Source organism: Moschus berezovskii, chromosome 23 (genome assembly GCF_049115385.1).
Source record: "Moschus berezovskii isolate FMDL1 chromosome 23, NW_MosBer_1.0, whole genome shotgun sequence".
Lineage (NCBI taxonomy): Eukaryota > Metazoa > Chordata > Mammalia > Artiodactyla > Moschidae > Moschus > Moschus berezovskii.
The window spans coordinates 37,480,728-37,496,414 of record NC_142482.1 but is presented as its reverse complement, the minus strand read 5'-3'; the positions used below and the strand labels follow the sequence as shown (position 1 = coordinate 37,496,414).

General features: G+C 44.3%; 1 protein-coding gene across 1 annotated transcript; it reads right to left on the bottom strand.

Annotated features, from left to right (window-relative positions):
- Positions 1–438: 438 nt before the first annotated feature.
- On the bottom strand, positions 439–9,153 carry LOC129543605 (boLa class II histocompatibility antigen, DQB*0101 beta chain-like). The gene is made up of 5 exons (XM_055406821.2): positions 8,962–9,153; positions 7,352–7,621; positions 2,386–2,667; positions 1,770–1,880; positions 439–803 (listed from the first exon to the last, which is right to left on the bottom strand). Exons 1-5 carry the CDS (start codon positions 9,068–9,070, stop codon positions 790–792), a joined length of 786 nt encoding a protein of 261 aa, XP_055262796.2. The 5' UTR covers positions 9,071–9,153; the 3' UTR covers positions 439–789.
- Between the last annotated feature and the right edge of the window lie 6,534 nt (positions 9,154–15,687).

Sequence of the window (15,687 nt, the reverse complement as noted above, 5' to 3'; positions counted from 1 at the left end):
GTTCGGAAGTCATTTCTTAATCAGGGGGATGGGAACAATGCCAGGAATCTGCATGCCATGTACAGGATGATGTTTCTGAAAGGTGTGCATGCTAACCGAGGCTGGGTTAGACAGAATCTTTCCTAGAATAATTAAAACTCTGGAAGACAATCCAGAAACATACAACAGAGGTAGGGTCATACACACAAACACAGAAACAGCAATATGATGTGAGGTGGTCAGAAAGAAAGATGCAGAAAATAGAGAGATGCAGATACAGAATGACAAAGGTGTAGACAGAGAAAAGTTGATTCTCTTTCTCTTCTGTCCACCCACCCCTACATGGCACACAATGGTGCTTGTAGTCTCCTTCTGGTCCTCAGTTGGCTGGTTCACCCCAAAATAGTTTCCTTCATTCTGCAGTGGTTCCTGCCCCTACTCATTTAAAGAGGTTCAGAGTACAGACAATTCATAATCATGTTTAATTATGATTAAAGAAAAAAACACTCTGCAGCCCAGTAAATGATTTCAGTGTGCTTCTTTTGCACACTCTGTTGGGTAAAAGTGGGAGCAGAGGAAGCTCTTGGGATCTGAGTAGATGCAGCTGACAATGCACAGGCAGAGGCTCCAGGGTCAGTGGGGGAAGCAGCATCACAGCCAGATCCTTGGTTGGGGGATGGCCACGGGAAATGACCTGGTGACTGACTCTGTTCTCAGAGTGGGACAGGCTGACAGGCATCTGGGAATTCCAGGCAAGGACAGACATGCATTATAGAAGAGCAAACACCAATCCAAAAATATCCTCAGGAGTCAGCGCATGAGCCCTGTAGAAGAGAGAGAGTGATCAGCACATAGGACCCATACTTCAACCTGACAAGGAGGTATGGGAAGCAGGGGAGCACCTGTTGTCCTTCTGGGGAATATGAAGATTTCAATTTTTTAGTAAATTTAATGATAGCTCACCTTCTTTCCACTACATTCAATTGCTTATAAATGTCCACAGGCAGTAGCCACCAACATGCGGCACAAAGTGGGCAACATCCTGGTGTCTATCTTTCAAACCAGAGCTCTGGCTCCAAGTGTCACAGAAAGATGCCACCAAAGTTATGGCCTGGTTCTGGGGAACAACTTCAGGAGCTTTCTACAGAAATTTCTTCCCTAACTCTTGATTCCATAGCAGGAACAGGTCATGAATGAGACACTGCACCCAGGTACACTCACCTTACACCCTTTCCTCCTTTACCTGTCTCCACAATCCCCACTGACACAGAACAGAAACAGAGCACCTGCTGGTAAGGGCCCACAGTATCCTGCAAACGATCTCATGACACAAACAGCCACTGACTTACTCACCCCAAAGGGAAATGAGATAAGCGACTCAAGGGGAAATATATTTCTTTCTTATCCATTGACCACAGGCCTTAACTGCCCTAAGCTAAAATTCCCCCAAATGAATGAAACTGTCACTAGAAGGAAAGGAAATTGTCACTAGAGGGTCAGTGCTCTGACCCTCTTAATGGAGGAAGTTTTCAGAAAGGAGCCCATAAGACAATGATAAACTTGAAGGAAGCCTTAGAATAAATCCCACCTGTCATCTCCATGGCAGGGCTACCCTTTCAACCAATAAAGTCAGACTCTAACGTCTCCCTAGGTTGCTCATTTCCTCCCACCCCCAGCCTCACCTCCTCCTTTCAGGGTCAGGAGGAAAGAGCTACATCCAGAGTCAGAGGCTGCCCTGAACAGAGGGTCTCAGTCACAGCCCATCGTCCCATCTCCCCAGAGGTCCTTACCCTTCTGGCTCCTGTGATGGATGATGAGGCCCAGCCCGAGGAAGATCAGCCCCAGCACGAAGCCCCCAACACCACTCAGCATCTTGCTCTGGGCAGATTCAGACTGTGCCCCTGGGGAGCAGAGCCTGAGTCAGCATTTGTCCCCACATCTCATGGTGTCCCTTTAGGAAGCTTGAGGTCTAGTCTGAGGTATAGGAGGTGAAGATGTCAGGGTAACCTGGCTCTCCATTCTGACCACCCCCACAGAAGGGATCTGCCAAGAGATCTTTGGACACAGTGGGCAGGTGAGAGAAGGTGAAAGTGGATCCCTGCTCTCAGGACACTTCTATAACTTTAGACCTTAAGACTGTGGCCACCAGTCAGTTCTACAGAGCTACCAGGCTGGGCTCTGGGGCCATGATGTGTACAGTGTACAGTGTTTCTCTCCCTGTATGAGAAAAGACAATGTGACTTGGCTCTTCTGATGCCTGTGCTAGGAGGCATGAGCACTCTTGTGTCCTATGATTTCCAGTTCAGTAGTGATGCTGGGGACAAGGGATGAGAGGGCATGGACTGGGGAAGCTCTGTTTGTCCTGTCCTATAGGGCCCACAGTGAAAGGAAACCAAGTGCCCTTACGCCACTCCACTGAGATGGGACTCTGGAGGCTGGGGTGCTCCACGCGGCAGGTGTAGACATCTCCTCGCTGGGGGGTCATTTCCAGCATCACGAGTATCTGGAAGGTCCAGTCTCCGTTCCTAATAAGAGGTGTGGACACAACTCCGACTGTCTCCTCCCGGTCATTCCGGAACCACCGAACCTTGATCTGGCCTGGATAGAAATCTGTCACCGAGCAGACCAGCAGGTTGTGGTGGTTTAGAGCCTCAGTCCTGGATGGGGAGATGGTCACTGTAGGTTCCACTGAGGGAGGAACAGACAGGAAAAGACACAGTGAGACATGAGACCACACAGCACGTCTCCCAAGGGCAGGAGTCATTCCTTGGTACCAGAGTGGAAAGATCCTTGGATTCCAAGCCTTGGATTTAGACCCATGCTGGGCCACTTCATTAGCTTGAATAAACACATTGGTCAGTTTCCTTTTCAGTCTCTATAGATCATTGTAATCACTCTATGGGAGTTATTCTGTCAATACTGATGATGGAGCATTTTAAAATTACAAATTGCTATATTATACCACTATTTGTGAAATTTTTTTAAATAAAAAAAAAAAAAACACCTGGACTTGTTTTCTCCCCCACATATTAAAGGCGACCATCAGGATCAGCACTGGTGACTTGTGCTGGGACAGTGATACCGTTTTCTGCTGGTCCCTGTGCTCCCCACAGTAGAGAGAATCCAGCAGCTTTGACTCTCACCTGCTGGCTGAGATGATCAACATTAGTCATGGCCTCAGGAACGGCAACATGGACTGAGAATTACGAAAGTATAGACATTCCTATGTCCAGCAAAGTAGGACAACAATGACTATTCTATCCTTCCTACAAGTAACGCTTCTCAAACAAGCTATATTCTATAATTCTTGGCCTGCAATACTAACAAAACTTGAAAGCAAAAGCACTTCTTACATGTTGCCAGTCAACAAAGCATCTCTCTCTTTTAGCCTAACCTTAGCTCAGATGCCATCCACACACACACAAAATTTACATCAAGATACATAAACTTTCACGGACTTTGCTGGTGGTCCAGTGGATAAGACTCAGCAGTCTCAGTGCAAGGGCCACAGGTTCCATCTGTGGTGGGGCAACTAAGATCTCACTTTCTGCAACTACTGAACCCAAGCACTGCAATGAAGACCCAGGGTAGCCAAAAATAATAATGATAAATAAATAAAATGAGCTACATATATAATTTTAAAAGATATATAAACTTCCATCTCCACATCATATATGCCACCTATATTTCATTCATTCCTTGATTCACTTATTAATCGAATCAACAAAGGCACAAGGAATCCAAAGATATACAAGAACATGGCCCCTAACTTCACAGAACTTGCAATCTAGTAATAGAAACAAACAAAACATGTGTTTTTAAAAAGCTTGTAATATGTGAAGTAAAGGAAAGAGGACTTTAAAAACAAGTAACAATGATAAAACACTATGTTTGACTATGACTCAATTCCTTTATCTTCTCAGATTGCTGCTGCTGCTAAGTCGCTTCAGTCGTGTCCGACTCTGTGCGACCCCATAGATGGCAGCCCCAGGCTCCCCCGTCCCTGGGATTCTCCAGGCAAGAACACTGGAGTGGGTTGCCATTTCCTTCTCCTCTCAGATTGCTACTCTCAGATTGCTGCTGCTGCTGCTGCTAAGTCACTTCAGTTGTGTCTGACTCTGTGTGACCCCATAGATGGAAGCCCACCAGGCTCCCCCATCCCTGGGATTCTCCAGGCAAGAACACTGGAGTGGGTTGCCATTTCCTACTCATCATCAAATGCAACATACCTCCCATCTTAATATATCTTATCCTTTATATCTTTAGGCATTGTACTGAATCTCCCTCATTCCCTTAGTCTGAAACCATAGTAAATATTTCATGTCTGGTTTAGTTACTTGATAATATGTTCTCTCATTTCCCCTTTTTTCCCTATTTTTCTTTTCATATTCAAGTGAGTTTAACTCCTGGCTCCCTATCCTACTCCATTCCCCTGCTATTAAGAATAACTGTCTTGTTCTGAAATCAGACATTATCTCATATATTCTCAATAGAAAATATTCTGAGATTCTTGCAGCAGTCGGCCTGAGTTAATGAGAATGTTATGTAAACATGTAACTGACTTGCTGAGGTCAGCAGGCAGTCTTATCACCCCAATTACATATCACTCATGAGCCATTATCTGTAAGGAAGCACGCTTTAGTTTGGACTTTAACTCTTGATCAGGCTCTTCTTCCTGGGCTCTGACTGAAGTCATAGTCAACTATGTGGACTTATAAAATCTGTTCACCTTAAACAGATTGGGAGTAAAAGTAGAGGGCACAAGTTCAAGAGAAAAAGAATAATTTTTTTATGAAAAAGAACTGAAATAACAAAAATATAAGTTGCTGTTCGGAGAAGGCAATGGCAAGTCACTCCAGTACTCTTGCCTAGAAAATCCCATAGATGGAGGAGCCTGGTAGGCTGCAGTCCGTGGGGTGGGTCGCTAAGGGTCGGACACGACTGAGCAACTTCACTTTCACTTTTCACTCCAATGTTCTTGCCTGGAGAATCCCAGGGAAGGGGGAGCCTGTTGGGCTTCCGTCTATGGGGTCACACAGAGTCGGACACGACTAAAGTGACTTAGCAGCAGCAGCAGCAAGTTGCTGTTCAGTTGTTAAGTCATGTCCAACTCTGCAACCCCATAGACTGCAGCATGCCAGGCTTCCGTTAATCCTTCACTATCTCCCAGAATTTACTCAAACTCATGTCCATTGAGTCAGTGATGCCATCCAACCATTTCACTCTCTGCCCTCAATGTAAATACTCAGTGACATTAGGATAAAGAAGAAGGCAAGACTGTAAAGTAAGCTAAAAGTTATATGAACTTGTATAGACAACACTGGGGTCAAACTAGGGATTAATCAGTGAGTTTTCAGCCCCTTGAATATATCATTTCATCCCACGAGCAGTGAAACTAGGCAGAAACAGACTCATACTGCTGCTTCTGGTCATAACTGGTTTTTTGGAGGCTTTGCTTCTGTTAGATGCTATACACATGGTAAAGAACATGATGACTGTTCTGCATTTGGGGGACACTCCACAACTTAGCAAATAACTATGATGCAATTACGTAAGCTGTTTATTATGTCCCAATATTGGTCCCATCACTTCACAGGAAATAGATGGGGAAACAGTGGAAACAGTGTCAGACTTTATTTTTTTGGGCTCCAAAATCACTGCGGATGGTGATTGCAGCCATGAAATTAAAAGACGCTTATTCCTTGGAAGGAAAGTTATGACCAACCTAGATAGCATATTAAAAAGCAGAGACATTACTTTGCCAACAAATGTCCGTCTAGTCAAGGCTATGGTTTTTCCAATGGTCATGTATGGATGTGAGAGTTGGACTGTGAAGAAAGCTGACTGCCGAAGAATTTATGCTTTTGAACTGTGGTGTTGGATAAGACTCTTGAGAGTCCCTTGGACTGCAAGGAGATCCAACCAGTCCATTCTAAAGGAGATCAGTCCTGGGTGTTCATTGGAAGGACTGATGCTGAAGCTGAAACTCCAATACTTTGGCCACCTCATGTGAAGAGTTGACTCACTGGAAAAGACTCTGATGCTGGGAGGGATTGGGGGCAGGAGGAGAAAGGGACAACAGAGAATGAGATGGCTGGATGGCACCACCGACTCGATGGACATGAGTTTGAGTGAACTCCAGGAGTTGGCAATGGACAGGGAGGCCGGGCGTGCTGTGATTCATAGGGTTGGAAAGAGTCGGACATGACTGAGCAACTGAACTGAACTGAATATTAGTCCATGAGGTCTCAAAGAGTCAGACACGACTGAGTGACTGAACAACAACTATTAGTGTATATAAAGTGGTGATGCTAATTGCTAAGGTAGTTGTGAAATGAAGCAGCATAATATAGATGGTGTTTGGTAAGATAATTGTCTAGAACTCGCTGCTTATTAAATGGGTATAATTCCTGAAGTGGATGGAAATATTATGGGAGGGGGGGAGGGAAGAGAGCAAAGGCAGGGTTTAGACTGAAAGAAACTAGAAATTTTTTTTCAGTAACTTAATGGCATTACTTTATTTATCCCAAAACTTCAGTCTTTCTACTATGCCATTTGTTGATCTTTTCTAAGAGATTAAAACTCTTTCTTACAATACCATTCAAGTGCTGGGGCTTTTTTTAGCAAACACTTTTTTCCCTCAGACTTTGCATTCACAAATTCTAAAGCCATTCAAGTCAATAAGAATTTACTTTAAAGCATTAAGCAAAATAGTAAAGAATAATTTATAAAGTCAGTTTTAAGGCCCTATTTACCTTTCTGTTTCTCTTGAGCCTAAGTGGATGGGCAACCAAGTACATTTAATCATTAATTTAACAAAGTTTTATGGAGTTCATACTACCCGCCAGTGTGTCAGACTAGGAACACAGGGATAATTAAGACAGCCCCTTGGCTGAAATAGGTCCAGGGCCAGTGAAATAGTTATATCCACTTAAGAAACCAGGCTTACGGTGAATAATAATATGAAACCAAAAAGTGAAAATGTATTATTTCATGACTGTAATACATCACCACGAGTTCAAGGTGCCCCGAGAGTACCCGAAGTAACCCTAAGGCCACCAGGCTGAGCTGTCAGGCCTCCAGGAAGCAAATACGCCCAAGACACCAGGCGGGGACGTGCTGAATGAGTGGAAACAGCACAGGACGGGGCTTTCGAGAGGTGACCCACACCGGGCAGGCCGGCCGCCTCTGCAGGGAAGGCTCCAGGGCCGCCAAATTCCGTGCCCCGCCCCCACGCTGTGCCCTCGGTCCCCTGTCCCTCAGCGCCTCGCTGTCCCTTCCGCGGGCCTGGGGACCCGCCCCGAGGCCCCGGCCCCCTCCCCGCGGGAGTCCCGGAGGGTGGAGGGGGCCCGCGGAGGGCAGCGGCGCTCACCGTGGCGCTGCAAGGATGTGAGGAGCTCCGCCTGGAAGTTGTGTCTGCACACCGTGTCCGCCTCGGCCCGCGTCCGCTCCAGGATGTCCTTCTGGCTGTTGAAGTACTCGGCTTGCCGCCGCCCCAGCGGGGTCACCGCCCGGTACTCGCCCCAGTCGCTGTCGAAACGCAAGGACTCTTCCTGGTTGTAGATGTATCTGGTCACGAGCCGCACCCGCTCCGTCCCGTTGGTGAAGTAACACAGGCCCTTAAACTGGTACACGAAGTCCTCTGCGGGAGAAGCCGCTCGGTCAGGCTCAGCCCCACAGCCCCGCACGGCGGCCGCTCGGCCAGACCCAGCCGCTGGGTCCCGAAACCTGAAGCCGCCACCGCCCGCCCTGTTCGGGCCCAGCCCGGCCCTGCGCCTCCGCTGCGAACCCGCGGCCTCCGGCGGCTCTTCCCCGGCCTCCCGCCCTCTCTGAGGGCTCCCAGGATGTGAGGATGCCTGTCGCTGAGGGAACCCTAGGACCTGTGATCCCTAGAAGCTCAGAACCAAGTAAATGGGGCGGCAGGTTGATTTTGCATCCATCTCTGTACTTAGATTTTCGCATGAAGTCCCATCTTACCCTGAACTCCTGGGAACCTCAGAGACAAACGAGAGCACGAGAGTTCAAGGGATGACAAAAGACGTAGAATTAAGCTTGTCCTCTTCCAGACAGGTGTATTCTCTTGGTCCCCAGTAAAGTGTCCTTACAACGCCTTTGCTTACTCTTGAGTTTCTGCCACCCACGCCCGACTCCTGTGTGGTTTGAAGGGACCAGCAAACCCCCAGTCCTAAAAAGGACAGTTTATTCACAGAAAGAGTATGGACTTTCAAATTAGATTCAGTTTAGTTCAGTCGCTCAGTCGTGTCCGACTCTGATTAGAGCTAATATATAATCAAATATATATGCATATATATTTCTCTTTTTATGTTCTCCTTTGTCCTAAATCCTGTCCATCCTCAAGTTTCTGAATATCACTCATGTCACCAATTGACTACGAATCAGTGAAACTTGAGATTAAAATTCTGTCTGTGGTCACCCAGGCAGCTCCACTCAAGAAAAAGTTTGCCTCCACAAACCCTCCACTGAGAGTCAGGAATATACAGCCTTTCCCTCAAATGCTGAGCCCGCAGAGACCATGGCTGCCCTACACATCCCCAACCCATAGTAGTAAGTCCAGACAAGGTCTTAGAGGACCCTGAAATGACAGATTCTGTAGTGCCTTCTTTGGAGAAAGTCACATCTTTACAAAAAAATACCCATGCTCACTTGGGACATATATTTCCCATATAGATTCCATAGACAAAATACCCATGCTCACAGGACATAAAAGTGTCCTGGCACTTGTAGTAGATACTCGCTACGCCTCCTCCCCGTTACAACATTCCCAGGGTTAAACCTGTGGGAGGGGAATTGTCCTTACCTTGTCCTTAGAGGGTGGAAATGAGAACATAACATAGCCCTCATTCCCAAAGGGAGGAAATGTGTGATGAAAGACAGTATCCTGAGATCAAACCCCACCCCAAGGGTCCCTCAGAGCCTGCTCCCCAGAGTGGTGGCTCCAGGGAGCAGCTGCCCTGCACTTACGTGGAGAGTCTCTGCCCTCAGCCCCTGGGGTGCTCAGCACCGCCAGTGTCACCATCACAGCTACTGTCCAAAGGCCTCTGGGAATCTCCAAAGTCACCATCCCAGACATAATTGAGAACAAAGGAAGAAGTAATGGTAGTCAACACAGCTTAAACCAGTGGATCCGGGGAACCCACTTCACAGAATAAAAGCCTATGAGAGCTTCCATGTATGGCAGGATTGGAGAGTCCCTAGGAAAGGGACCAATCAGCAGTGGAGCTGAAAAACTTCATCTGTTTCTGGGTAGACATTTTTTTTTGAAGGTTGTTAAACTCCAGTAGTTGGTGATGGACAGGGAGGCCTGGTGTGCTGTGATTCATGGGGTCGCAGAGAGTCGGACACGACTGAGCGACTAAACTGAACTAAACTGAATCTTCAAAAGGCCTGGCACTGTGTCCTAATCAAATTACACTGGATTGAGATGAAAATGTTCTCTCAGTTATAAAATATCTGAATATTGAATGCTTTGGGAGTTTAAAGAATGAAAAAAAATGATTCAAGAGTAGATATTTCTGTGATATTTATTTAAAACCTATTGTTCTTGGAATTTGGGGTATGGGAAAATAAAAGTGAAAGTGTTAGTTGATGAGTCATGTCCCACTCTTTGCAACCCCATGGACTATAGCCCGCCAGGATCCTCTGTCTATGGAATTCTCCAGGCAAGAATACTGAAGTGGTTTGCCATTCCCTTCCCAGGGGATCCTCATGACCCAGGAATCAAACCCAGGTCTCCTGCATCGCGAGAGGATTATTCTTTACTGTTTGAGCCTCAAGGGAAAATAAGTGGGGATCATATTTCAGAGAGGGAAAATTATTGTCACAGAGATGTTTACTTTTATTGTCTTAGAGACCCTGTAGATCCTTAAGTTGTGGGTGGGAAGGACAGAGTTCTTGAAGAAAATGGTTTTGCACTGCAGTTCTACCGTTGATGTGCTTTATGAGAGTCAACAAAATATTGAACATTTTGATCTAAGACTTCTCTATAAAATGTGAATCATGTTTCATGCATTTTACATCTAGACCTTCATATATACAAACTTAAGGGTAATATGACTTGTTTAATATTACAGAATGTTCCTCAGCTGCCATGTGTAACTGTTGGCAATATCAGGTTAATATGTGGAACAAGAAAACAAGCAAATAAAATTGACAATCAGAACCTCCCTGGCAGTCCAGTGATTAAAACTCTGCCCTGTACTGCAGAAAGTTTGGGCTCAATCTCTGGGGAACTAGGATCCTGCATGCTGTGGGGCACGGCCAAAACTTTAAAAAATTGACAGCCAGCAGTGGCAAGTGATTTTTCATTACATCAGAATCTGGAATTCTTTGGTAGCTTGGACGATAAAGAATCCACCTGCAATGCAGGAGATCTCAGTTCGATCCCTGGGTTGGGAAGATCCCCTGGAGAAAGGAATGGCTACCCACTCCAGTATTCTTGCCTGGAGAATTCTGTGAACACAGGAGCCTGATGGGCTACAGTCCATGGGGTCGCAAAGAGTCAGACACGACTGAGCAACTAACACACTTATAAAAAAGAAAAGAATCTATTACATTTGTGCTTTTTGAGTTAAAGTATTTGGATAGTTAAGTTGACTTTTCTTTTAAAATATCTTCATCTGCTCAGATTCTTCCTGAATAGTCTGATTGTGCAAAGGCACAGTCCACTAACATTAAAAGCATTAAGATATTGTCATCTTCAGTTTTGAGGACAGAGAGCAAAATTGTGAAGAAGCATTTCCTGGGGCTTGAATTCTGTTGATGGGTGAGCAGATGTTTAGAGAACTGTGCCAACCCTAAGAATCAAATATCAATGGCAGAAGTATCAATGTGTTTTATTAAATAAACATCTTATTTATCAGACTTCTCTTGCCCATGTCTAGGGACAATATAAAATGGTTATAGAGCAATTAGAACAGTGTCTGGCATATATCAATGAACAAGAAAATAAGTGTCTCTCCCTCTAATTTCTCTCTCCTTCTCTGTCTTTCCTGAATTTTAGGTTCTTCTTTCAGAAGAGAGGAGATGATCTAAAAGCAGAATATAAAGAGTTTACCAGGTAAAAAGAAATAAGGAAGAGGCAACAACAAGAAGTTTCCCTTAGTTGCACATGAAGGCAATGAGTTAGTTCAATATTCTGAATTAGGTGCATAGCCCCAGGGCACCTGAGACTGGGAAATCTGTCACTGGGCTTCCACCTGCTGTGGTGCATTCAGGACCAGGGTAGCTCCAGAATAAGGAGGGTTCCAGGGTAGGATGAAAGCATAAAATAGCAACATCAAGCTCCGACCAGTAACTGGGTTGTGGGGCAACAAACAACAGTCAGAGAGGGATTCTGAAGGTGTCTCAGTTCCCTCAGGCCCACCACAGGGTCTCTAGGAATAAATAGAGGCTTCAGGCCCTTCCCCTACCTCCTGTCCTAAGGAGGAAGTTCCCTCCATCCTTTTCCGGGACTGTGCAGTGAAGGCAGCCTCAGACCTGGGATTACCCTGTTCTCACAGGCCTCTTCGCACAGACTTTTTAACTGGCAACACGTGTCAGCTTAAAATCCTTTTTCTGATTGGCTGCCACCTCATCTGCAAGGCTGTGGCTTGGGCTTCTGCCTGCTGCTTCCCCCAAGCCAGGTAACGTTTTCTACATTTTCTAGAGTTCTCTGCACTGTCCTTATCTCTGCTGAGTTACTCAGGGCAGTCACTGCTGGCCTGGCCTGGTCTGATTCCAGTTATTTACCCGAATCACCCTGTGGAGGCAGGGAGCTTAGGATGAGGCAGTGTGTATCCCACTTGAGTAGATGGAGGGATCTAGAAACAGTCATTTATGTGGGTGAGGGTCACTGTAGGGAAACTCTCATGGTACATCCTCTGTTCCCTCGGAGTGGAAGATAAAAGCTGTGAACTACGTCCTTGTGAAAATTCAGGGAGAAATCATCTTCTTTGGTCAGCATCCACTGGAATCTGTACTTGGTCAGTGGGGTTAACTGTGAAAGTAATAATCATCTTGTCTGGAAGGGCCATCCAGGACCCTATTCTGCATTCAATTCAGGAAGCAACATTCATTGTATATTATGAAAGTTTCCGTGACCTCCTTAATGCCAGTAATAATATAATTAGAATTATTTCTCCTCAGAATATTATTTCCCTTTAATACAATATTGTCAAGCCATTATCCTTAAATTTTTCCAAATCTTTGTGAAGTTACTCATATATGTCCCTTGTATGAACACTTAGGTACTCCATTATAGAAAATTTCCATGACATATAGAAAGTCCTTTCTCTTTGAACAAAGTTGTCTCTTTAAAATCACATTTTACAGAATCTAAAGGAAGAGTCAAATTAGTAACAGAATGACCATGTATAAGCCATGTATAAGCCATTTCAGTTCTGAAAGACTTAGTTTTGTCTCATCAGCAGAAAGAATACACACATCATAGGACCACTTCATGAAAACAGATATAATTTGTAGATGTGCACTGCAAACTATGGTGAGTTGCATGCACAGTGATTTTTAATATAACAGTAGTCAGTTCCTCTTTCTTTATGTCATTAACAAAGTCTTATTTCTCATTTCTATTCAGATGACAGAATCATTGTGGTTTCAGATCCCTAACTCCTACCTCATTATGGAGAAAAACAGAGGGGAAAGATCATTAGTCATATTTGATCATGAATCCACTGCATTTTCCCTCTCTGAATCCTATGAGTACCCTTGCAAAGAACTGCCATTTTAACTATAATTTCAGATCTCAGAACCTGGTCTTCTTCTCAGTGGGCTCATAAATGTGGAAACTGAGTGCAACACAGAATCTAACAAAAATTGATGAAAGAAGAAGAAAGTGAATGTAATTTTGTGAGTTTCATAAGACTGTTAATGACAGAGAGTCCAAGTTTATATGCCACACATCTTGATTTGATTTAGAGGAAGAAGAACTGGCACTCCTCACTGTAGCTTCTTCCAAATGTCTAAACCCTGTCCTGTTCCACATGCCTGAGTGACCTACTTTCCTAGCTTGCATTATCAGGAGTCCCCCTTGTGTCTGAGCTCTGACACATCTATGTGCTTTGGTCTCTAGTGGCGTTTGTCTTCCTTCCCCAAAAGCCAGCAGACCCTAGATGGTGGTTACTGTCAGTTACCAATATTTTTATACACTTCCAAAGTTAATGTCCTGGGTTCCAAAGATGAAAATACATAGATCCTGGCTTCTAGGAGTCCAAACATTGGAGGGGAGAAATAAATGGGAAAAATAAAAGAGAAAAAAGTTTGCAACAGCCACTAAGGAGAATGTCAGATACTACCGACTAAAGACAAGACTGCGGTATTCAAGCTTCAGGGGACATTTAAAACTACAAATAATGATACCCATTGGTTCGGTTATTTTCTCTCCTCATGGAAAGGGTTGGAAACAGACCTAGGAGGTGATGATTTTTTGGGAATTAATTCACAAATAATAATTTTTCAAGATAATGAGGATGAGAAGTTAATGGTGTAGAGGTCATGAAACAGCTGAAAGAAAGGCTTTTCAGATGCAGCTCTCAGAGGAAATGTTGGCTTGGAAGATAGGCTGTGATCATTTAAGGCAAAGACACAAACCTGAGTGCAGACACAGAAGTTTGGCAAGACTGGGCTGAGGAGTCAGAGATCATTCACAACCTGTGGTTTGGTATATTTAGAGGGTGGGATTCAAGTACCGTATGCTCTGTGAGATTTGATCATAGTACCATTGGAAGTTGCCTCAATTTTCATCAGTTTAACAAGAAAAACAGAAGGAATTTAAGCAGCAGAGTGCCATGACATGCTTTTCTATTCATGGAGCTACCTTGGAAGTTACGTTTTCAGAGGGCCTGTAGATTACTTTCTGTGATCCAGAAAAGATCCAGGTTAATATAATGAACCCAATCTACCAAAAGCAAAAATAGATGTTTTTCTGGAACGCTCTTGCTTTTTCCATGGTCCAGCAGATGTTGGCAATTTGATCTCTGGTTTCTCTGCCTTTTCTAAAACCAGCTTGAACATCAGGAAGTTCACGGTTCACATATTGCTGAAGCCTGGCTTGGAGAATTTTGAGTATTACTTTACTAGAGTGTGAGATGAGTGCAATTATGCAGTAGTATGAGCATTCTTTGGCATTGCCTTTGGGATTGGAATGAAAACTGACCTTTTCCAGTCCTGTGGCCACTGCTGAGTTTTCCAAATTTGCTGACATATTGAGTGCAGCACTTTCACAGCATCATTTTTCAGGATTTGAAATAGCTCAACTGAAATTCCGTCACCTCCACTAGTTTTGTTTGTAGTGGTGCTTTCTAAGGCCCACTTGACTTCACATTCCAGGATGTCTGGCTCTAGGTCAGTGATCACACCATCATGATTATCTTGGTCGTGAAGATCTTTTTTGTACAGTTCTTCTGTGTATTCTTGCCACCTCTTCTTAATATCTTCTGCTTCTGTTAGGTCCATACCATTTCTGCCCTTTATCAAGCCCATCTTTGCATGAAATGTTCCCTTGGTATCTCTAATTTTCTTGAAGAGATCTCTAGTCTTTCCTATTCTATTGTTTTCCTCTATTTCTTTGCATTGATCTCTGAGGAAGGCTTTCTTATCTCTCCTTGCTATTCTTTGGAACTCTGCATTCAGATGCTTATATCTTTCCTTTTCTCCTTTGCTTTTCACCTCTCTTCTTTTCACAGCTATTTGTAAGGCCTCTCCAGACAGCCATTTTGCTTTTTTGCATTTCTTTTCCATGGGGATGGTCTTGATCCCTGCCTCCTGTACAATGTCATGAGCCTCCGTCCAGAGTTCATCATGCACTCTGTCTATCAGATCTAGTCCCTTAAATCTATTTCTCACTTCCACTGTATACTCACAAGGGATTTGATTGAGGTCATATCTGAATGGTCTAGTGGTTTTCCCTACTTTCTTCAATTTAAGTCTGAATTTGGCAATAAGGAGTTCATGATCTGAGCCACAGTCAGCTCCCGGTCTTGTTTTTGCTAACTGTATACAGCTTCTCCATCTTTGGCTGCAAAGAATATAATCAATCTGATTTCGGTGTTGACCATCTGGTGATGTCCATGTGTAGAGTCTTCTCTTGTGTTGTTGAAAGAGGGTGTTTGCTATGACCAGTGCGTTCTCTTAGCAAAACTCTATTAGCCTTTGCCCTGCTTCATTCCATATTCCAAGGCCAAATTTGCCAGTTACCCCAGGTGTTTCTTGACTTCCTACTTTTGCATTCCAGTCCCCTATAATGAAAAGGACATCTTTTTGGGTGTTAGTTCTAAAAGGTCTTGTAGGTCTTCATAGAACTGTTCAGCTTCTTCAGCATTACTGGTTGGGACATAGGCTTGGATTACTGTAATATTGAATGGTTTGCCTTCGAAACAAACAGAAATCATCTGTCATTTTTAAGACTGCATCCAAGTACTGCATTTCGGACTCTTTTGTTGACCATGATGGCTACTCCATTTCTTCTAAGGGATTCCTGCCCACAGTAGTAGATATAATGGTCATCTGAGTTAAATTCACCCATTCCAGTCCATTTTAGTTCACTGATTCCTAGAATATCGACATTCATTCTTGCCATCTCCTGTTTGACCACTTCCAATTTGCCTTGATTCATGGACCTAACATTTCAGGTTCCTATGCAATATTGCTCTTTACAACATCGGACCTTGTTTCTATCACCAGTCAAATCCACAA

Coding starts and splice junctions, on each gene's coding strand:
- LOC129543605 (XM_055406821.2), bottom strand. CDS start 9,070: ATGTCTGGGATGGTGACTTTGGAGATTCCCAGAGGCCTTTGGACAGTA. Junction 7,622..8,961: donor TGAGGGCAGAGACTCTCCAC/GTAAGTGCAGGG, acceptor CTTCTCCCGCAG/AGGACTTCGTGTACCAGTTT. Junction 1,881..2,385: donor TCCCATCTCAGTGGAGTGGC/GTAAGGGCACTT, acceptor TCTGCTCCCCAG/GGGCACAGTCTGAATCTGCC.